At 40.6% G+C, this 24,888-nt stretch overlaps 1 protein-coding gene across 1 annotated transcript in view; it reads right to left on the reverse strand.

Annotated features, from left to right (window-relative positions):
• The window catches only part of DEPTOR (DEP domain containing MTOR interacting protein), a 74,102-nt gene that overhangs the window by 21,479 nt on the left and 27,735 nt on the right, over nt 1–24,888 (reverse strand). The window contains exons 4-7 of the mRNA XM_027645617.1: nt 24,121–24,244; nt 18,553–18,731; nt 2,962–3,147; nt 2,284–2,418 (exon numbers count right to left, since the gene is read on the reverse strand). Of these exons, the coding sequence (XP_027501418.1) occupies nt 2,284–2,418; nt 2,962–3,147; nt 18,553–18,731; nt 24,121–24,244 (624 nt within the window). The remainder of the gene's footprint in view (nt 1–2,283; nt 2,419–2,961; nt 3,148–18,552; nt 18,732–24,120; nt 24,245–24,888) is intronic.

Here is a 24,888-nt window from a genome sequence, read left to right on the forward strand (position 1 = left end):
GTGGGATGCAAAATTCCCACAGATGGTATTTGAAAACATTCTTGGGTTTCTTAATGGCATGCATTAGAGCAGGGAGAATTCTAGCATACGAATCAATATTTTTATTTTTTTTTTTAATTTTCCCATGGATTTTGACAAACTGTCATTTAGCCAGTGTTACACATTGCAGAGCATGTCTGGTCAATGTAAAAAAACCTGAATGATTGTGCTCATTTAAGAAGTCAGAATCAGATAAATCATCCGTGCAAGTCTCCCTTATGTGCCTCCCTTCATTATACCTCCAGAAATACTTTTTTGTTTGATGATTGGTTTTCTACATGATTGGTCAAGTCACGACCCGGGTGTTTTTGAAGTGTTTGCCTGCAAGAGAATTCATCCGACAATAAATGTACCTCTGCCTTGTGTTTATTAGCACGTAGTTCAGAGACACATTCTGTGTCTGGATAGCAGGAAACTATTTGTGAACAAAATCGCTTTATAGTCCAGCAGAGGATTAAGAATTCCTTGCGACATTTACATCTGACAGCCTTATGTTAACCGATGTGAGCTGACGTGTGGACTTGTACTTGCGCTATGGGAGAAATAACCCTACACTGCCAGTAATTGTATAATTCCTAAGGATCAGTCTGTTTATACACCCATTGCTGTTTTCTTTCAAATATGAGTCTGTTAAAGCTATTCAGAGTTTGAAAATGAGTCCTAAGGGAATATTTCTTTAAAAAAAATACAGAATTCATGCAAGGGCAATATCAGCCTATCCTTTTTCTTCCAGTGTTGTGTAATCAGCTGCATTAAAATAAACTTGTACTCATGGGTTGACACATCATATAAAATCAGAACCATAAATGAACTGAATAGTTGGCATACTTCAGATAACACACACATCTAGGGACAGTGCACGAATGCTGTTTTATCTGTCCCAGAAAATTCTCCAGGATGTAATTAATGTGCTGGGGACAAAGAGCTCCCCATCCAAAATCTACCAGAGCATTTCCGGGCAAGTATACCTGAGAGATATTCTACCAAAGCATGATAATGTGGCACTCTTCACACAGAGGCAAGCTCCTTTCCTGTACGGATAAGCATACTGGAAGGTGGTGCTGAATGCCCAACAGCAACATACTCCAAAGATGCAATGACCACTAGCACTGACAGCATTTCCAGGTCTGCTATAGGGAGTTATGGCTTCTGAGCATACTCTCCTACTGAGTCCTTTCAATTTTTTTAATTAAGAACCTCATACTGAATTCCCAGCAGAGGCTAAGGAGAGGGAAGGATACGTGGTAAAAGGAGAGAGAAGGAAAATATCCCTGTAACTATGTTTCCCTTTTTGATGGCCACTCTGCACAGCAGGAATGAAATGCACTTTAGTTCACTCCTCTCTGGAGTGAATGGTCAATGTTTAGAACAGCATTCATCTAGTGCTTGAGGCACTCTCTAGTAATCACTTCAAATGCCAGCGCCCCTCTGAAAGCAAAGATTACACATATCCACTGAAGCCTTACCCCATTGCACAGTACTCCCCACAGCACCAGCAGAGACATGGCAAATTTGAAATAATAAGGGGCTCAAAGGGCAGAAGGGATCTTGGTTTGAAATTTGTGGCTGTTTCTGAGGGAAACAGAGAGGCTGAAACAATATCTATCTTGGTCTGTTTTCCTCTTCCCAGATGTACAGTAAGAAACAATTTTAAGTGAATTGTGGAAGAATGGGTGTGTTTAACCTTCCGGCTGGGATAGGAAATCCTTTCAAAAGGAAAATAAGCTTCAACACTACTTTTACCTTTCAAAACAGACCAGTGTAAAACTTAAACAAACAAAAATACTAAAGTGGTCCCTGACAGGCTGAAACAATGCTACCTCTCTTCTTTTTTTAGAGGCTTCTGTTTTCTCAGTGGTGTTATTTCAGAGCAGCTCAAGCAGTCACTGGATAGTTAAACTCTCCTCTGACTTGCACCAAAGGAATGTCTCTACGAGGAGATTTGAATTGGTTCAGAGCTTGGCAATGAAGAGGCAAATCTAGGCCTCTGACTGCACGTCCTCCTAAGAGATAAACCGCAGCTCAAACCACAATTATGGACTTGACACAGATATAACTGTGTTCAGCAGGACTTCAAGCTAGAAGATGAGACTTCAAGCTAGTCCCTTCTGGCCTACAAAACCTGTGACACTGTGAATTTTTACATATTCTTGAAAACATAAGCTTAGTGTGATGCTGGGCATTCTCCCCAAACAGATGTTTGCGCCCTGGCTCCTGTGCATTGCAAGTGATCCTGGTGCTCACCAGATTTGGGGTTGCAGAGCACGGGGGGACTGCTGCTGAGCGTTGGGCTGCTGCTGAAGTACCCGCTGCTGCCACAGCTGCTCATGCTGCTCCTTCGCACTGCCGACACGATCTTTATCTCCTTGGTGGGACTCACTACAAACAGAGAGAAAATACAGAGGGAAAGGGAACTGGTATCAGTTATTAAACCATTTCCCTGGTTTCTTTGAAACAACAGCAACAATACAAGCTTTCATTGACAGCACTGGGAAGGGCCAGTGTGTCCTATATAGAAGAGTCACTGCATGAGTGTAATGCTGTAGCTAACAGGATGGCTGAACTGCTCCTATTGCAGTGTCTTCTAAGAGGCATTGCAATGTAGGGAACCAAGTTTTTCCATGTTTACTTGTTTCAGTTCTTACTAGATAATGCTGTACATAATGCTGCAGGGCCCCTTCCCCTCACTTTAACTTCTTGAAAACTCCACATAGAATATGTAACAAATTACTTTGGGCTTGGGGGATTTTACCCAGTTCTGGTTGTTCATGGATACCAAATTCTGATCAGCATCTGAAATGATATTGATACAGATATACCCCAGGGAGTTAAAGATTTGGTAACTTGCGGGAATGGACAATCCCTATGGAGGGACACATAATACCAGCCCTGCTCTTTTCTTCGAACAGTGACAGGAGTCACCTGAGAGAAAACTGGTGTGTTTTCTGTTGTCATGGTTCTGTTTGCGCAGGCAGAACGGGCTGTCATGGCTTTCAGGCATCAAGCGGGATTTCTCAGTGAGGAGCTCCATTAATCGCCGCCGCCGGCGAAAGTTCATTCTGCACTGATAGAGCAAGTTGCTGTCCATGAAATGGTGCTTGTTGGACACTAAGAAAAGAAATGGATAGAAAGTGTATGCCTGGTAGGATTGAAATCAGAGCATATCTATCAGCAACGCATGCACTACAGGCCTTGCTGTAAAGAAGCAACACTCAGAGCTCTCCTCTTCCCCTCTGCGGACTCAGAAAGAGGAGGAAGGTGGGGAGCTTCACACAGGTGGCTTCAATATACACACTTTTATAGCAACAATAACAAAGTAGGAATTGTAGTGGTCAGTGCTGAGAGGAATCTTTTACACTACCTTGATTAATGACACACACTTCTTATTGTCAAGTGGAAACAGAAGTACTTTATCTCCCCATGACCAGCCGAATAGTGGTGCACCCCCATATGTGCTTCCTCTGTGTGCTGTTTGCTGCTACTGGTCAATAAACACCACACTTAGCACTTTCTGTTGATTTTTGTGTAAATTCATCAGTACAAGGCAGCTCCTGGGAGCTCTTTCCAGCTACCTTGTTCAAAGCCATAGGGCAGCAAAAAAATCAAGACCTGTGTATTTCCTCTTGTCTTGTTCACCACAGACATCATGTCCCAGACATTTCCTGCAGGCCACTTCCCCCCTTCACACGGATACACGAGGTTCGGGAACAGGCAGCTGGCCAAAAATCATTTCTTACATAATGAACAAAAGTCTTAATTGCAACCTGTTTTGGCACTGAGAACAAATCCCAGGATGCTGGTGTCAGAGCAAGAGCGCTGAGCCTACCCACAGAGTGAAGCATCACCATAATGTCTGCATGTTTGCTGCCACTGATGCTGCATCTTCAAGCAATATAAAATGCAACAGTTGTGGATGGAACTCTGTGCCAGGTCCTGGAAGTGCTCTAACTCTTACAGGGTCTGACCCCCGGAAAGCCCTCTGGAGTATTCCCTGCATTAGAACTGCAGCATCTTAATAGCTGCAGTAGGTGTTTGGGCAGCATTTTCTCCATCTTCACATAGCTTCTGTGATCATGTTGCAGAGAAATCAATTCCTACAGTTGACCTTTTCCATGAAGGATCTAGATTTTGGATTTACCTAGTTTATAAATTGCATTTCTTCCAATACTGCATCATAAGAACTGGTGGGCTATAGGTAATTGTATGTAAAGTGTAAAAAACAACACAGGTATGCACTCAGGTCAGTCAAGCCTATGAATACATACATAATTTACTCATCTGGCCTCCTACTGCAGATACTGAACTTTTGTCTTGCTCTTTGCTCTGCCCAACACATGAGGTCCAAAGGCAGCAAAGTCCAAGGTGCCAGGACTCAGAGCCTGGAGCCCTACTGGCTTGCCTTCCTTTCATCCCCATCCCCAACAGAGTCTTTCTTGCTCTCATCCCTTCTTAACATCTCCCTGTGTCTCAGCTTGCTCTCCATGAACCCCACCAAACTATACCACACACATGACAACCTTGCAAAACAGGCTGTATTTAGACATAAACTGCCAGAATGTCATTTGATGCCTGTGAGCTGAAGAAATAACCTCAAAGAGGAAAAGGTCCAGTCACCTTCCCCAGGGATGCCAAGTCACCCAGACAATAAGGAAGACTCCAGTCGTAGACATGATTCTCAGGGCCCAGTCTTCTGTATGGATGCAGAAACTGCCATATGAGGTCAGATCATTTACCCACCTCGCAAAGAAGCATGTCTCTTGTCTGTCTGGATCACTGTCAGAGAGTCCACTGTCTGTACGAATGGACTTCTGCCTTTGGGACATAAGGAATAATCAAGACACAGGAACTTTCTGAACTGCACATGCTTGTGCCCAAACTGCCACACAGACCATCTGCCCCAGAGTCCTTCAGCATGGCATAGGCTGTAAGGCATCCCTTAGGATTCTGAAATGCTACGTTTTTTCATTAAGAAAACAGAAAGGTCATGCCAGCCAGCCAAGCTGCAATTTCTCAAGTACCATCTACACAAAAGACCCCTAACCCTAGATCACCTAGTTCTGTCAAAGACCTCTGGAAGAGCCAGGGCCGCTTGGCTTTTGTCTGCTTCACTTTTGTGCTGAAACTGTTGTGTCCCCAGATCAGCCACATGCATCCTCCATAAGCAAAACGGCTTTGCTAGTCCAATTTAACATTGGAAGCAATTTGTCACTGTGTCCTGACATGTTAATTATTGCAGGCACACGCTGCTGCTCTGCTCCTCATTTTGGATACATATAGTATGCAATACTATTGAACAATGCTTACTAACAGTCACTATTTTTGAAGAAGGGAAATAGAGGAGGAGAGATGTGGAAATTTGCCTACATCCCCAAAAGGATTTGCTATCAGAGGCAGAGTTAGTACGTAGGTGTTCGCAGCTACCAGTCTCATTTTAAGATCACTGACATAATAAGTAAAAGTAGCAATATCTAGCAATATCCTACAACATTATTAGGATAACCGAATTTAAATACAAAAAAACCCTTTTCTTTTTGAGGCCATCCTAATCTTAAAAAGGCAAATTCTACTTATTCAGCACTACTGCGATTCATAATATTAAAAGACAGAATTAGTGTAGCCAGCCACTTGCAGTATAAGAAATATCAGTATGGTTTATGATTCAAGTTAAATATTATGACACTATGGTTTTTAAATAAAATTATTCTGTTGTTTGTGTCATTAACTTAAGTGCTCTGACAGTCCTCAGGAATTATGATAATCAGAGATCAACACACACTCATGCTGCAGACACCACAAAACATTCTGAAATTCAGGAATTACTGACCATGAACTAGATAAGGTAAACATTTTTATGTCAAGATACTGAACATATTTTAGAATAACAATACTTGTTTTGACTGAAATATTGTAATATTTATATACTCGAAATAGCAAAGCTTAGGTTTTCCATTGAAGTAATTAATCTCTGCTGTTATCTATTTTAGTCCAAGAAAGGCTAATTTTTATACAATAAATGAATGCAAGTGGAAAAGGTAAGACCAATGGCTGGTGTGTGGGAGAATATTTTTGTATGCTTTTCACAGCAAAGGGTTTGCAGCCAGAATGCTTATAACAAGTAGCCTGTATACAGAATCTGGAGTGCTCATTGACTTTCATAGTTTAATTCCTCATTTCTAAGGATAGTTCACATTTCATGTGAGAGTGATATAGCATCCTCAGTTTGAGCAAATAACGTGTTTGTAGCACCATGTAACTTTTTGCATACATAAGAAGAACTTAAAAATATAAACAGGAGTAGTATAGCTCAAACAGCCTCCTTCTGCATACATCATCAAATAAAATCTCTCACCAAAATTATTACTGTGACCCTTGGGGTTTTTTTTTAGTCATCTGACTTATTCTTGATTTGTAATGAAATGTCCAGGCTGTGATTCTGACTAAGCATGAGTGTATCTGTAAGGGTATGGAAAAAGGGATTTCCAGACCATGGGTCAGAAGAAAGAGACTGAGGAGGGGGCAGCAGACATAGATCTTGGCTGCCTCTGGAGCTCTCCTCAGGTGCAGTAGCTGACTTTCAGCAGGAGCCAGGAGAAGCTGCATGTGCCCTTGTCCTTGATAAATCACAACTATGTGAGTGCCAGAAGCAGAGCACACACAGAAGGTTGGTTTTGTTGCACTTAGTAGTTGCCAGGTGAGAGGTGCAGATGCAGGCACGGGTGCTCAGCTCAACTGCTTCAGCATCCCGTGTTTTGCTGCATTCAGCAGATAAGAGTGGGAGTGAAAAACTTCTCCAAACTGATGGCAGAATGCTGAGAGGGTTCCACACTTTCTCAAGAGGGTTTCTTTAAAAGTGCTTTAGAGGTTGTTACCTCTGGGTGTTGGCTCAGATGCAGTAGCAGATAAACTTGTGGCACTTGACAAGGCTCTTGCTCCAGGTATCTGTACGTCTCCTGGAAGCTGCTGCCCCCAGATAGGGATTGACATAACTACTCCTGAATTAGTTCACTGCTCTTCATAATACAGCACAGAAAAACAAACTGGCACACATTCCAATTTGTCTTAAACAGTCAGGCTGTGGCTGACCAGTGTCAGGACCTGTATTTGTACACTATGAGGGTGATGCAAAGAGCAAGGTGGGGTGACTTCATGTTTCTTGTTCCAGTTTAATTCACTGCTGTTCATGTGGCAACATGTCCGTGTTACAATGTGCACCCTTATGCAATAGAAAGAAATGTACCAAGGAGAGTAAAGTAAAACTGTGGTGACTGGCAACCACCAAAATCATAAAAGTGCACAGGAGCATTTATGGTCCTGCAGGGAAAGGCACCAACACTAAGTCACAGTCACCGATATCAAACTGTGGAGGTTCTGTTACAGCCCACCAGTCTAACCTCCCACATACACACACAGACCACAAAATTTCTCCCAGAAACCGAGTTTAAAAACTACCTTTAAACCTTACAAAAAGTTCAGTTTACTTGCACCTTATAGCAGTCTGTAATGACCACTTTACTCTTCCCCTTACGAGCTCTTCAAGCCTTCAGTTACTTTCCCTGCCCTGATTTTACTCAACACTGAATTTGTTCAACTTTAGCTGCTAATCCCTGGATTTTGTCACACCTTCATCAGAAAGTTACATAACATCTGGTCGTAAATCTTTGCAAAGAAGTCTCTGAAGAAATGAAGCCAACTCTCAAACACATCTTTTATCAACTGAATAAATAACACCCCTTAAATTCTGACCTTTTTTTAGCCTTCCTTGAGTCCTCTTCAGAATTTCTTTATCTTTCCTAAAAATCCACTTACCAGAACTGCATGCTCACAGTTATAATCTCACTCCCCTTCTATTACTTGCTGTTGTCCTTTTTGTACATTTCAGGCTCACAGTTACTACAACTGTAATGCACAAGTAGCATAAAATGGGAAATTTGTGTTCTGTATATCCTCTTTTCCTGCACAGCACTGCTTCACAGCAACAAGTAGAGCCTGTATTCTCATTTCCTGGGTGTATTGCCTTCTAGTTACACCATTAATTACACAAAAATACATCTCTTCTGGGGTAATGACCATTTAATTAATAGAGTTTACTGTCTCATCTGTCCCTAGAGTTTGAAAATTTCATTGGCAAGGATTTTATCTGGTCATTCCCCATTTACATTACTGTTAAGACGAGAAAAATCACAATATTTATTTTGGATTTTCTCTGATCAGGAGCACTTAATGTTGCAGCTTCGGTTCTTCTTGTGCTTGGCTGCTTCACAGTTTCTGTTTAGATACACAAAATATAAATAGCAACATCCATGCAAATCTTCTTTCAGCTTCTGATTCTGACATAAAATCCTAGGACCTGCTTGTAGCTCAAACAGGCTTTTCTTTTCCACTTTTTCAAGGAGGCTGATGCACAGCAGAGATAGAAATATTAGCTTTACATCGATTTCATAGAACTGAAGAGGCTTTAGAAAGTACAAAAGCATGTTTTAATAAATGGTATGACTCATGCCTTAAAAATCAGGCCATTTTCATAACTGGCTTTTTCCCTAAATCCCTCCCACCACTTCAATTCCCCATGACTTTTAGTGCTGATAATCTGTGTACATCTCCACTGCAGTGATTAATGCTTTCTACCAGCTGAAAGCTGCAGTCCCCAGTAGGCCACATCCAGTGATGCACTCCAGCTGCTCTGCACGTCCCCAGAAACAACGCTGTCACCAAGCAAGCTTGTGGCTGGAGCTGGGGAAACGCTGTTCCACGTCGAGGGAGCAGTGGGAAGGAGATCAAAGTTCCCCAAGGAGCCAGATGAGCGAGCAGCTTTTCTCGAGAGACCAGAGGACACATTGAAGTGTGTGCGTGCTTGTGTGAGAGTGTGCTTGTGCTGGGGTTAAGAGGAAGAGGTTAGAAAAGCATGAACAGACTGTATCAAGTTTTCAGCATGGATATGTCGTATCTTTCACCATTTAAAGACAAAAGCAGCACTGAATCTTTTCAGCAGCACACAACACATTTCCAAGCCTTTTGCTCCACAAGGCAGTAGACTCAGTCTATTCAGAAGTACACTTTATCCTTTTAATGAGTTGGTTTCCTCTATTAAAATTATGTGAAACCTAGTTTGAAGCTGCAGGAGATTATTTTGGACTTTCACTACTACTGGCTGCAATAGTCTGCACTTTCATATAGCAAGTCACAGATGACCATATCAGTTTTGACCTCTGGAGTGGCAGGATATTGCCCCAAAAGAGTTGATGTCATACCAAAAACAAATGCAGGATGATGACACATACACTGGAGGGCTGCAGGGACTTACAGGGGGCTGCTGGGTTATCTGAATGAGGGCATTGCCTGAGCTGCTCCCACCAGAACCCAAAGTTGCCCAGGGAAGGGTCTGGCTCCTGCTCCGTGTCATTTTGCTTCCTCACTCCCCTCTCCAAAGCAGAACCAGTGTTGAAAAGGGAAGGAAACAAATCAACACTATAAAATACTAGTTCCTTAAAAAAATGCCTCTCTCTGTGGATAGCACACAGTTTGCTGAGCCTGTCTCTTCTGTGCCTCAGGTCGTTGGCCAGTCCAGTTTTGGTCCCTTGCCAGAGAAATGGTGGAAGTGTGTGTCCACTTTGGTTTCCACAGAGCGATGGCAAGTCCATGGGTCTGGCAAACACTGACCAGTTGCTGAGACCTGCCAGGGTAACAGCTCGACTTTCACCCAGCCCTGACTCAGCTCCACGTCCACACCTCCACCAGACAAACCTCCCACTCCTGCACCGTCCCTCATCCACTCCTGCCTTGCACTGACACACATGTGGGTGGAGGAGAGTCACTGGTACTTTATTCGCCACTGGACAATGCTTTTCCCATTCCTCTCAAAGCCTTCCTGTTTTTCTGCTAATCTGGCACAGCAAATGCATTTTAATAATGGCACCTATTCAGATTAGTTTCCTTTTACACACTGATGAATTCCACCTGCTTGGAGCTCCCACAAATCTGGGGAGAGAGACTACAGATGTTCAGTGAGCACAGTGCCCTGGGTCTTGCGTCTTGGATTCCCTGCACCATACGAACACAACACTTGCATTTCCACCTTTTATAAATGTTGATATGCTACGCAGACTGTAGATAAGCCCACCTGTGAATGTATTCAACTGTGTGTTAAACTTTCAGCAGTGCAGCTGTACGAAATTGGATGTTTTCTCATTTGGATTGCAAGGAGTTCACTTTGAACAGACAATGGATCTAAGCTTGAACTACTCTTGTTTCCACCAATCCTCTCATACAAAATTGCAAGACAGATCCCAGCCCTGAAATACAAAATCCAGAGAGTTGTTCCAGCTCATCCTAGTAAGGGCGAAGCCAATAAGCATATTCAGAAATAAGTAGGTCCTGGAACTGTAAGGAGGCCCAGAAAAAAACATTGTGCTATAATTAGGGAACCATGTTCTCTGAGCTGTTTCAATGAACTGTGGTATATTCACATGCACTGTCTTTAAAGCATCAAGATTACAATAGAAAAGTGTAAAAAGTTCCATGGGAACTGAAATTCACTTACTACTCTTATTAAAGTGGTATGTTCTGCTCAGCACATTAACATTTCAGTTTGGCTGCCTTAAAATAGTTATGCAGATAAGTGTTTCTATACACATTTTGTCTTTTCAGTCAGTTTGCCACCTATTTGTGATCTATTTTCAAATACACATTACCTGCTCTAGCATGAAAATCCAGTGTTGAATCACATGCATTTCAGCAGTCTTTTCAGTGTGTATATGAGGATTTATCATCTTCAATTTAGCAAGTTTACAGAACATAGCCAACAGCTTTTCTTTGCTTCCAAATAAAGTATGGAAAGTACAGTCTGTGGCAAGGAAAGTAGAAGATGAAAAGGCCCATCTGGGTATCTTTCTTTTTGTTGCAGCTGTTAAAAACTGAAACCCATTCTCTGTCAGAAAAATAGAATTCAGTAGTTAATAGGAAAAGAAGTCTTCATATGTTATTTACATAAAACATAGAGCATGTGGCTCTTTCAAAAACAAAACCCATTCCTGCTGCAGATAAAGACAACTGCAAGAGCACAACAAGAAGCTGACAGACAAAGAAGCTGGGAGATTATAAAATTACATACGAAGTTCTTATTCTTTGACTTTCCTACAAGGGCAAAATCATGAAAAATATGCAAAGTGGTCTCCAGATTTAGCACAAGCAGATGAATTACTGTGGGTGAGGTTACTGTTCTTATGTCTGGAAACTGCCAGGAAAGAACTGCCACACAAACAACTGAGTAATTCTGCATGGTGCCAGCACAGGGGGAACTGGGCATATAATAAAAACAAAGTTGTGTTGCAGGACTTCAAAGACTAACTGAAGTCTTGCAATTTACTGAGATATAGCAAGGCATCACCTGTAAAAATGTGATGTGTTATAATTTGCAGCACAATGAAATCTTGGATATATCCAACAGCTGATATTATCCAGGTGTGAGTTCAACTAGACAAATTATATTAAAAAATATGTGTTAATTTTGGAGGAGGAAATCTATGACAAATTAAATCAAGGATTTATGTTATGGTTCAATGATACTTATAAATTGCTACATGCAGTTGGTATCTCCAAGAAAGGGGTTCCAAAGAGAAATCTTGAATTAACAAAGAAGTGGTATTTCACATATATGGCAAGTTTTCACTTACAAAGTATGAAATATCAGCAGTTGGACATCTAAGGTAAATATTACAGCACATAGTTCATTATTTATGGCAATTATAGAAAAGAGGGAAAGCTTTTCAACAAAAGCAAGAGAAATAATACTTTGTTAGATATTTAATCTACTTCCACAATTATAACGAACTTTCAGCTGCATCATGTGTCTTGATACTTAAAAGTAAATGCACTGATCATCTTGATAAAGGAAATGTTGCTGTATAAAGGTACAGAATCCTTGCAAACAATAGGGAAAATTAAATATATGTATAAGACTTCTCTGCAGAGACAGGGAGATAGCACGTGTCAATATTTACTGTTCTCACTAAGTCACTACAAAGTGTTTGTTTTCATCTCTGAAAGTCATTTGCTGATAAAAGATTAACTCTTGAGAGATTATAAACACCTGCTGCTGTGCTAAGCCAGCAGAACATGTGTCTGCCTTGAACACACTAGGTATGGTCAAGTGCAATTACCTCAATAAAACTTATAAAGTTGAGGTGTTTTAGAGGAGGGTGGGGGCAGATGGTACTGATATCATGCCTAAGACATCTTACTGCATATTTACTACCTGTTACACTCCAGATTTAAAGCCATAAGCCGCCCAGAATGTTTACATTTTATTTAAGACTTTTAAAAAGCCTTTTGGTTTGTTAGAACCTCACATTTGCATCTGGAGAAAACATCACACACTCACTTCTCTAAGAGAAATTCTTTTAACCTAATGAGAAAAATTATATTTTGGCAAAAGGTTTTCCAGGAGTAAAATACAGCCAAGAAAAAATATTTCACTAAAGCACTCAGCACAAAGATGCATTCCACAGAATACACCTATTGCAAATAATCAATATACTATCTTCAGTAAAACACAATACATTGGCTTTAAGTTACCCACAAGAGAGGGAAAAGAGTAAAAGAAGAAAACAGACTAAAAAGGCAAAGAATGAGAGAAGAAAGAGAGGTGAGAAAGGAAAGAAAAATGGTTACCGACAAGATTCGATGATTCACATGGTGCAGACAGCAGGAGAAAAGAGAGAGCAAGAAAAGGAAAAACAGTTACCGACAAGATCTGATGGTTCACATGGTTCAGGTTGCAGGAAAGAAGAGAGAGCAAGCTCAGGTGGAGTCTTGTGTATTTATACAGTTCAGTTTTCCCTCCCAGGCAGGATATCTGGCCAGTACCTTCCAGGCCAGAGTGAGATGAGCTGTAGCCAGTCAAAGGCTGCAGGGGCATGGTATGGGCAGGCTACCAGCCAGGTTTGCCTTGACTGATAGCCTGGCTACAGGGCCTTCAGTGATGCCACATGCTCTCAGTAGGCCTCATTTGATAAGGCAGGCCTTACTATGTACCTGCAGGTCTAGGCCCAGTCCATCCCCACATACACACAGCCACATATACACTTGAGTTGGTTCTGACCCATAGCAATAATTCAGTGACATTCGCATCCAATATCTAACACTACCATCATAAAATCCTAGCGCTGATAAAATCATATAATCCTTTAGGTTGGAAAAGACCTCTAAGATCATCAAGCTCAACCATTAACTCAGCACTGCCAAGTCCACCATGAAACCGTGTCCCTAAGTGTGACATCTCCACATCTTTTAAACACCTCCAGGAGTAGTGACTCCAGCACTTCTCTGGGTAGCCTCTTCCAATGCTTGACAACTCTTTACATGAAGAAATTTTTCCCAATATCCAACCTAAACTTCCCCTGGTGCAATCTGAGGCCTTTTCCTCTTGCCCTGTCGCTTGTTATTTGGGAGAACAGACCGATCCCCACCTGGCTACAGCCTCCTTTCAGGCAGTTGTAGAGAGTGATAAAGTCCACCCTGAGCCTCCAGGCTGTACATTCCCAGCTCCCTCAGCTGCTCCTCATCAGACTTGTGCTCCAGACCCTTCACCAGCTCCACTGCCCTTTTCTGGACACATTTCAGCACCTCAATATCCATCTTGTAGTGAGGGGCCTGGAACTGAACACATGATTGGAGGTGCGGCCTCACCACTGCCCAGGTCCTGCTGGTCACGCTATTTCCAATACAAGCCAGGATACCACTGGCTTTCTTGGCCACATGGCCACATGGGCACACTGCTGGCTCATGTTTAGTCGCTGTTGACCAGCACCCACAGGGGCTTTCCCTGGGCAGCTTTCCCACTACTGTTCCCCCAGCCTGTAGCATTGCCTAGGGTTGTTGTGACCCAAGTGCAGGACCTGACACTTGGCCTTGCTGGACCCCATACCACTGGCCTCAGCCCATTGATCCAGCCTGTCCAGATCCCTTTGCAGAGTCTTCCTACCCTCCATCAGATCAACACTCCCAACCAACTTAGTGTCATCTGTGAACCCGCTGACGCTGCCCTTGATACCCTCATCTAGATCACTGATAAAGATATTAAACAGGACTGGCTCCAATACTGGGAAACACTCTGAGCTGGGTCATCCAGCCAGTTTTTTACCCACTGGAAAGTGCACATACCCACACAATGGGTGTGGGGTTTTCCAGTTTTTCCAGGAGAGTGCTGCGGGAAACACTGTCAAAGGCTTTACTGAAGTCTAGGTGGACCGCATATGTCAAAGAAGATAGCTGATAGCTTCATCTCCAAAAGGGACTTTTTCAGAAAAGCAAAGCCTTTTGAGAACTCATCACATCTATTCTGCTGATCTCAGTCTGGGAATCTGCATCCCAACCCCCTGGAGTAGAGTAAACAGCCATACAAAACACTTCATGTTGAACCATGCTGTGGTCACTGTGCAGGGAGGGTGCTGGTGGGATGTCAGGAAGGAAATACCACCAAGCACATGGACCTGAGAGTCAGCAGCAGCTTGGAAAAATAACAAAGCAAAAGAGCCAGAATGTGATCTAGCATGGGAAGATGAGCACTGCTGCTCAGACCCGCATTTCTCACAGGCCCAACTGGTGGTACATGCCATAGGATCTGCAGCAGAGGGCAACCACTGTGCGTTTATACTCCACAATATATTGAAAAGTATTTCTAAATCTTATATGATTTGGTCTCTGCCACAGAGACATGCAAGTATTCACCTTGCAACACGCAGGTGCTATCCTAAGAAAGCATAGGTTCCTTTTAACAGTATTAACCAGATTTTAAAATTGAAAGTATTTATCACTGGAGATTTCAGACTGTAAAAATTTCTGCGAGGCAGGTGGGTGTTTCTCTATCCCCCAAGCTTCCAACGAGCCCCTGGAGGAGGACAGGAGTACTCAGTCTGTCATGTCAGTGGTGCTTTGCAACTGGGGCTGCAATTGCAGGATAAGTTCTGCAGCAAATGCCATAAGCAAGTATGATCCAAAAATTATTTCAAAACCAGCTCTGCGGATACCCTCTTTCATCCTTGGACATCACTATCTCTGTTTTCCAAACTGAGAAAGGGCTCTGACTGTGTGGATGCTCATGCTGACATCTGCCTGCTCCCAGCCCATCCTTGTTTGGTCTGATCTACCCTGGAGCTGGCAGAGAACTTCCTTCTCCTCTTGCTGCCTGTGAATTTTGGTCACAGTAGCTAATCTGTCCCACCATTTCCATATAAAGAAGAACTAAGATAGATCCAGTCTCCTGGAAGAAAGTTTCATCTGTTAATATTATCAAGTTCTATATACCTCACCATACTAGAAATGGGCTTTTCTACAGCTAAGAAATGTGCTCTGTGCACCTTTTGTCCCTGCCCTTATTGGATGTGCATCACCTTGTGTAAAATTCTTCCCACAGCTTTTATTCCTGTATTCTGGATGAAGGCCGTCAGTGTTCACAAAAGCAGAGTAAACTACTGGCAATTACACTGCCAACACAAGTCTTCAAGAAATATACAGTGCACAATTTCCTGGTACTTATATTTTTTTATTCCATATTACCTGAGGGTACCAGTCCATAGGAAAGGACATCTGGGCCCTATTTGCAAAAGTGGTGGTTTGTGGGTTACAATTTGTGTGTGCCAGTGGGATTCTGGAAGGAAGCAATTCAGCACTTAAGTACATTTCATCGTTTTCAGATATGGCAGGGGAAGTATATGTAGTTACACAGGCCCAAAGAGATCAGGAAGATTACTTTTAAACTGAAACATTTTATTCTTTTACAGCATTTATACAATTCCTCTTAAACCACTGTTTTCCTTTTTAAAATTATCATCAGTGTTTGTTTCCTGTGTGAAACCTGGTTTGTGTCTGACCAATTAAAGAGAAGATAAATGTGTCAGGAAGCTATTTTGAATACAGTGCCTCAGCTGCAGAATACAGCTTCTCTGAGTAACTGAAATGAAAGTCAGCATCAGTAAAATTAAATTGCATAATTCAGTTGTGGCTGGAAAATTACTATTGAGATTGGCAACCTGATGCAACTATTTCTGTTACTTTCCATTGCATTAGGTAGGGTAATAAATACTTCATAAGAATAATATAGCAAGTTTATTTTATTCCATATTGTAGATATCAAACAATACAGCTAACAAAAGATTGCCTTTAGGGCAGGAAACGTTTTATTCTCCATTCCTGTTCAGTCAAGAGTCTTTCTGCTGGTTCTGCCAACAAGGATGCCAATTAGTGTCAAGTAACATTTTGGTATTACTGATGAGAGACAAAATAAAGGAAGCATAGTATGGTGAAATCAATTTACTGTATTAAGAGACAGAAAGATATCTGTCTTGTTTTTAAATTGGATCTAGAACTCAGTAAAATGGGTGGGAGGGTGTTGGGGAGAGAATATTGCTCCTGCCATTTCACAGTTTATACGCCCAATTCTGTACTGGGAGTTTTCATTTCGAGTTCCCTTTTTAGAGGAAGCCAGCATTACATGAACCTTCAAAACACACAGATCATATCCAGTTACTAAGCTGAACCCCAAAACAGCTCTGTGTTAATTCTGCTAGTACTTTCATCAATATTCCTAACACTATCTAGACAACTTGTTGCAGTGAAATCCAGAGAAGAATGAAATCTCCTGTTTAGGAGTGTGCACAAAGCATGTCCACTCATAAAGACAAATCTCAAGGACATAATTCAATTTTACTTTACTTCCAATTTCCCTCTCAAATCAGTGTGAAAATCCCCACTGAGTTACCTTAGCCCCAATAAAAGCTGAGTGAGGAAGATGCCAGTGCCTTGGAGTGATAACCTGCTACTGACAAATGAGAAGGCCACTTCCTCAGCAATCAACCAATTCCCAGAGCTGTGCCTTTACTTCATGAGGTTCAAATCTCTTTCTAAAAGGGTGCTTTACACATGCTCTTGACTACTAGAAGAGGATGGGCAGGGGATAAATCTGCAGAACTGGCAAAGATTTGAGTAGCAAAGTAAACCCAGCTTTGCACTAAATGTCAAGTCCTGACTTTATTTCCTCTGCAAAAATATAAATATCTGCATAAATATCACTTTTCACTTTGGTTTTTTGTTTGTTTGTTTTTTGTTTGGGGGTTTTGTTTGTTTGGTTTTTTGTTTGGTTTGGTTGATTGATTTTTTTTTTTTTTGGTTGTTTGGTTGGTTTTTTTTGGTTTTTTGGGGTTTTTTTAAGGAAAGTTTACCACATACATAATATACAGAAAATGCTCACGTAAAAATAGGAATGAAATCATTGCTGCTGTAAAGAGGAGGGGTGGCATACCTTTCCTGTCCATCAAGCTCCAAGCAACTGGCACCCTATAAATCATAGGAAGCACAGGAGTAATTATAGAACTGAAAGCTGATTACTGTAAATATTCAGAAGTAGCTCCTAGTAATTGCAAGTTAAAGATAATGTGAGCATGATTACAACCATGACAGAACTGTGCACATCATTTACACTCCCATTTTTCTCTATTCATTAAAGCTACATTTTCTCACAAAGTAACAAGCAACCTAGGCAACCTACCACCTTTTATACTAACAACCTGTTAATATTGTCAATTTTTTGTTCTCTGTCAGAATTAGAGTTGATGTGACAACACTCAGAACACCAGGATCTGATTACTTTCCCATTGGGCACTAAACAATGTAGATTCTGCCAGCTTGATCTGTCATCTCCTGGCACCCCTTCATTGCTCCCAGAGGCACTGCAACACATTTATGGTGGGAAATGCCCAGTCACAGAAGGGCAACTTTCACTGAGAGCAGATGATGGCAACATGTAAAATGGGGTTCAGTGTCAGAGGTGTTCATGTCTTCACCCTTGGGGCATTATATAGAGAAAACTCTGTCTCCTCCACCCTTAACGGAAGGAGCTTCTTGAGGAAGATGCATCCGCCAGACATATTGTGCTGGACCATGAAGAAATATTTGATTCCTGCCTCAAAGAAGTTATATGGGCAAGACAAATACAATAATACTTCAACCAAAAGATATCCTCTTTCTTGCACAAACATACTAGAACAACTCTGCCACATGACCAAGAGAGAAAGTTGCTTTTCTGGCATCAGATTATGCTCTGCTCTTGTCTTCAAATAGCGAAATATACAGAACCTCGAATTTTTATTCTGCGTAGAGAATTTAGCTTATTTATGGCTCTAATCCCTATTTGATCCTTAAAAAGCTATTTACCTCAATTCTAAATATTGCTGATAGCAAGTTCTACAAGTTAATTACCACAAGCGTAGGAGAACTGATTTTCATCCACATCCTTATGTTGTTATTATACAATCTCAAATTCTAGCTGTATTCTGCATTTGAGGCAGAATTTTCTGAATTAATACAATGAGCTTTCAAAATATACGCCTTTTACCCAGACTCCTACCTGAAATCATTTAGAACATACTATGATCAAGAAGACAAGGGCCTCTCCACTTGATTTGACCAGAAGAAAGTGCTACAGTAAGCGCAGCTTTTACTACTTGGTAGTAAATTTCTCACCATGCTGTATAATTCCGTGCTCCAAAAGCCTGCGGCCGAGCTGCTCTGCTTCAGTTCGTGTCGTGGCCTCTCCTTCCTGGATCAGCCAGTCAAGGAATTCTGATGCTACAAATGTCCGTTCATACTTGACTCCTTCCTCTTCCCTGGCTTGCAGAAGGGTGTTTTCAGAACTCATCAGCCTGGTATTGGGGGGGGGAGGGAATTGATATGGAAAACAGTTCTTGAGAAAAGCAATTTAAGATGTATTCTGGCAAATCTCACTGATACTAAGCAAACATATACGAGGTTTTCACTGACTTACTAAATTGCTCCTCAAGCTATCAATTTATAACTGCTTAGTCAAAAAATTTAGGCTATATATCCCTGTGTGAAGTCACTGTTTTCTTGTGTTTTCACCTAAAAGAAAATTAGATTTTTAAGTTTCACATGTCCCCCAGTTAGTCCTCTAGGTTCTCTAAAAGTTACTGTATAATCAACTTTGAAAAAAAATTATCTTAAAAGCACTAGAATGTGACTAATGTGTTCAAAGCTTCCTAATTAATATTTACATTTACCAGGACTATGCCCCGAAGTCATTTAAGTGAATCTGAAAACTCTCCCCATAAGCTCTAAAACAGCTGCAGAAAAATTCAAGAGGAGGAAAAAAGTAGTTCTGTGGTTTGGGTGGCTGATAAATATTTGGCGTACAACATTTACATGGAGCTGTAGTCAGTGAGCTACACACCTGAACACATTTTAACATCTGAGGCTCAGAGTCTCTGCACCTCAGCTGGCTCTGTGAAACACCAGAGTTCAGAGGAACACCATGAGATGTCTCTAAATCCCCTAGCAATTGGCACGTACATAGCTGAAGGATATACTGATAAAATTCTTCTCTATTCAAGTTATCTGGGCAAACGACACACTATTAAAAAAAAAAAAAAGGAAGAAAAAAGCCTATTAATGCAAAAGTCAGGTTGAAAGTCTGAAAGAGAACAGTTTGAAAGAAAAAATGAGAATTGTTTCCTTTTAACACAGAATTCCACTTTTTTTTTTGTTTTCTTGGAAGACTGAGCACCACAGCATCCTTAGTTACCAATCTGATTTTTCTTCATAATTATTTTACTTATTATAGGCTAATAATAAGACTAGTGGTAAGACTTTCAGAGTAACAGCTCAGAAATGGAATGGTTTTTTTTTTCATGCAAGAGTCCCCTCTCTTCACCAACTATTTTGAAATTAAGGGCACAACTAAAGTACAACAAGCATATTCTGGACGTGCTTAATCTTTGACCTTCTGATAAAGGAATTGAAATTCATGTAAATCCATACATGGGCCATCTGCTTCTTAAACTGCCAGTATGTCCAGGGATTACAGAATATAACCTCACCTCCTTTGGGAAGCATCAGAAAAATCTGTGCCATAAGAAAACAGAGAGAAGTTTCATCTGAAATTACAGTGAATAGGTTTGACTGGATCCAGCATCTGTTATTTCACCAGAAATATTTCTTCTCTTGCCTTTAACGACACTAACCTGAAGGCTGAATTAACTGGATCTGACCACCAGGTAGCAGATCATCAAACCAGGCAAAGGCTGCTCAGCCACAGCTGTTTGTCAGTGGCAGCACAATGAGCTGCTCGTTTAGATGTTGATGTGTCATTGCCAGAAGCTCTGAGCTGAGTAAGAACTAAGGAAGTCAAAATTAGCTGAAGTCAGGGATGAGGTTAAAAGCAGGAGTATGAGCCACAGGGGAGAAGGTATTGACTCCAGCACCTTATTTTTTAATATTCTGATTTACAAGCATCTGCATGCAAGGCAACATTTTGTCCCACATTTTGCATATCTAATACAGACCTAATATGCTCCAATAGAGTATCTTTAAATGTGTCTTGTTCACCAGGCTTTTTCCCTCCCATTAAAAAATGCAAACCCAAAGCTTGTGTCTTTTTGTGCCATCTGCTGCATGGTTACCCATAACTGGTTACCCAGGCTCTGCAGGCACCAAATAAAAAATCCTTAGGATTATGTTAATTGTTCTTTGATGAGTCTGTAATTAGTTTACCAGCTCATTGAAGTTGCAGATAGAGAGGTCCTTGAAAAAGCAATGCTAATTTTTAGAGCTTTACAGACATACAAAAGAAATCTGGAGAAATATCAAGTGGAAAAAAGCTCAGTTTGACATTTCACACGCTTCTGCATGTGCCCAGAATAGCTGCAAAGGATTCGGACTTGTGAGGAAACAGACACGACAAATTGCCAGTTTAACAAACCCAGACACAGCAATCCATAGACTTACATCGCTCACTGAAGTAAATCACTGTAACTCCATGGCTGTCAACAAAGCTGTACCAATTTATATCAGTCAAAAACCTGGCCTTTCATTAGCCAGAGCTGGGAACTGCCTCTTACTCTTCCATTTTTTCCTTGTTTCAAGAAAACATGAGGCTATTCATGTCAAAACATATTACTTACTAAAAGTGTTGTTATCCTACACTGAAATGTATTTAGCCAAACACTGAAATTCAAACTCCTTTCAGAAGAAATCTTTAATCTTGTTTTATCAAAATAACTGCACTAGAGGATAAATGTGACTTAACCACTTATGAGTTAAAATGAAAGTGATTCAAAGAATGCAGTCTCAAAATTATCTGAAAGATTTCCTGAAATTAAAACCATAAATCTGCACTTCTTTCACTGTGAAATCTGGTTGAAAAAAACTCAGTTGTTGTCAGCATCATGAAATGACTGACAGCTCCTAAACCCTAAACTGCACCAGAAACAACATGTTGTGTGCCTGACCAAAACCTACTGAGAATTGTAAACATACAAACAGGATATCTGCACAACTTTTTTTTTTTCTTTTTTTTTTTTTTAAACTACGAAATGTCTGTGCTGGATTTATTTAAGATTTGCAGGGAGGGTTTTGTTGAACAGGAAACATATTTATCTCATTCAATCTATCTGGTCAGTCCTGTAGAGCTTGAAAACTGATACCAATCTCAGACCTGATAAACTGTTCAACAATTTCAGACAAGACTGTAGGAAATCCAGTGGGTTTCATGTCTAGTTACAAACTTGAACCTCAAAACATGTTCACAGAAAGGTTACCAAAGTTTGCAATGATGTGTAGGGAATCTGAACTGATTTATGATTTCCAGTGAAAATGAAGGGACAATACAATCAGAGAATGATTTAAAATCTTCTAATCATGTGGATACAGCCACCAAACATGTCCACAGCAGGTGAAGGTGGTAACGCCACAAGAAAGGAGAATCCAGGTTACAAGGAGCTTTGTGGTCATGTAGACTAGAGACAGGAAAGACAGGGAAAGGGAGCTCCTCAGCATGTGGACAGTCCTTATGTTTCCATGACCCAGGGCAGAGAACAAGGCTTTTACTCAAAACAACTGTCTGAATGCAGGGAACCTGCCTAATGCATCCATTCCTCTTCCCATGCAACAACCTTCTGATCCTCCTAAAGCATTTTGTTAATTTTACTCATTGAGGGTACAAATCTGCATGGACTGGTATTGGGTAACGTGTATGCAATTTTGGCAAGCACAGACTACACTGGCTTCTGAACGTAGCAGTACTCCAGCCCTGATGCAGAGAGTGGAGAAGAAATAGTATTATAATGTCTATCTAAAACTAACAAAGCCTAGTGAAGGTCAGCAACATCTACAAAATTAGACACAGATTTCCAAAATGTGTTGGATTAGGACAGATATCCTTTGGTATAGTTGCATTTTTCTTGCAATTAGGCCCATAGGTATTTTGACAAACAAGCTGAATATGCTGGTAAGTGACTTCATGTTTGTGCATGAGTACTTTCCTCCAGTTGTTGCCATTTAGGAATTATTTTAACTGCACTGAATTAATATTTTCTTTCTCAGCACTATCAGCAAACAGATACAATGGATATATTACACATCCACACATTTCACTGCAGAACTCTTTCTGTAGTAGTCTGACTTTCAGCATTAGATTTTGAGTTTAAAATGTATCCAATGAAACTGTGAAGGTGTTGTTAAGAAGTGTGTATGGACAAGGGAACTAAATAAAATCTGAAATCTCTGCACACTGGATTTGCTAAAATAAACAAAGTGAAGCCCAGATAGGTATGCCTTCTTATCTCCCATGAATATAAAATATTTCTGATGATCCATGGAGAATTTTGATTAGCTTTGACTGTCACCAGCTGGTTTTGAAATACCAGGTATTTTTAATCTATACTGTATTTAGCACTCAGGGATGGTTTTAAAAGTTTCTGAACCCTTCAGATACGTTGCCTAGGAGCAGCCACCTTGTGAGGATGCTGCTATATTTAGATGCAGATGCTGGGTTTGGCATTAACTCCTTTTCTAAGATGGGAACAATCTCTACAGTTAGGAACATTTTTCTGCTAGTACCGTGTTGGACACTAGACATGGGTTTGGGGATAGTTCTCCATGCAGAGAAATGGTGATGAAAGCAGACGCTGGTAGAACAGAGTTCTTTGTGTCATGGCTCCTTTCATGCAGAAGACTGGAATCAGCCTCACCAACAAAAAATTATTTTTCTCATGGAAGAATGGAAATAGAAATATAGACAAAAAAACCCACTGTAGACAGTCTAACCAGCTTTTTATAGTATGGGTCAGGCTTGTAGGCATTGCATATTACAGAATCTAAAGGAGCAAATGCTGTGCTTAGTAAGGCACAGAAGACTTTGGAGGAGGCTGATTCAATCCATCTGTTCCAGTGCATCGAACAGAGGATTTTTTCAGTGGTGCATTTTTTTATGTCGTATACAATTTATTATTTTTTTATTTTAAATAGTCACAGTCACTGTATCTCTGGAAATGTTATATGATAGAGGCAACAAAAGGAGTGGTATTTACAACTACTTGTTTATATTTTGTTTTCATTGTTCTCTCACCAAACTGATCTTCGCAGGCAGCTAACCTTGAAAATAATGTTTATTATCACCTTTTAAACTTAGGAGTTTCCTGAATGCTTTCTTTCAAGAGGGAAACAAATTTTCTCTGGTGAGAAAACACAGCATCTCTCCTGACTGCTGCAGGCTTCTGCTCCAAGCAAGCAGGAGAGTGGGTGGTATTCAGTCTAGAGCAATACTTAAAGCTTTTTGGTAAATAACACATCACAACTTTTGCATTAATTTGTAGCATATGCCAACATGCATTTTATTCTCTCTGCTTGAAAGTCAAAATCTCCACATCCTGAATAAAAATGTCATTATGAAGTCTGGTTAAACTATCTAGTTATTTAACGGAAGTAATCCAGTGGGATATTCAGTATCTACACATAATAATCTGTTTAAAGTCATAACTAGATGCCTTTTTTTTTTTTAAACTACTTTTAATATAACTTTTCGGCTGTAGAAACTTTGTATACTAGAACACTAAAGATTAATTTCACTTACGATTTAAAATATATCTCTTTATGAAGCTGTAGATATGGTGTCTACACAGATAAGTAGCTGCTTCCTCCATGCATTTTGATGTACTATTGCTTTAGGAATTATGATTATGCTTTCACATGACAAATCATCCTTTAGTAATTACTTTTACAGAATAGATTTCAACATACTTTTCATACAGTCTTTGTCCTCTCATGAACACCTTCACCTCATTGTCCAGTGGAAACGTCCCATCATCTTTTCTGAAGCGGTAGAACAGTTTGACATCCTTGAATTCTTTATGCTCATCACAGACTGAAACACAAAATAATTAAATAAAAAAACAATCACATATATGTTAAGGAGTTGAGGATCCATTTACCAGGTACCGCTGCTGAACTTCAAAGCAAGAACATATAGAGTCTAACCCCCTGTATTTCTCATCTAACGACTTTGCTCTGTTCTAATAACCAGTGAAAGGCTGGAGAAAACTTTCAGACAGGTACCCAAATTTCAAGATGAGGGAGATAAGTGTTCGTCAGTCTTGTGAGTATTGCTGCAAAAATAAAGAACAAAAAAGCATCCATCTGCTACATACTCAGAACACCTTTTGCTGAAAACAGTCTATTGGCTTCTTTGTTTAAAAGGCCGCCAGGGTAGAATGCCCAATAATTTAAGGTTTGTCAGACTTCTTAAAGTTATTAGTATCAGTTAGCAATGCTGTAGGAAACCTGAGACTCGCTAAAGAAACAGTTAAAATCAAAGCCTTCTCCCTCTTCAAATTGTCTCAATTGCTCTGCCATGCCAGCTAGCAAATGGTAGGTACAATAAGAAGCACACTGGGAAATGCCAAATTAGGTTTGTAAGACAGCAGCTGATGATGGGCTCTTGTAAATGCAGAACAGAGCCCCATCAAGGGCATAAACTGATGGGAGCCATCCCAAGCAAGCTGCTGCTCC

This window comes from Corapipo altera, unplaced genomic scaffold, assembly GCF_003945725.1.
Source record: "Corapipo altera isolate COAL_440 unplaced genomic scaffold, ASM394572v1 51, whole genome shotgun sequence".
NCBI classification, from domain to species: domain Eukaryota; kingdom Metazoa; phylum Chordata; class Aves; order Passeriformes; family Pipridae; genus Corapipo; species Corapipo altera.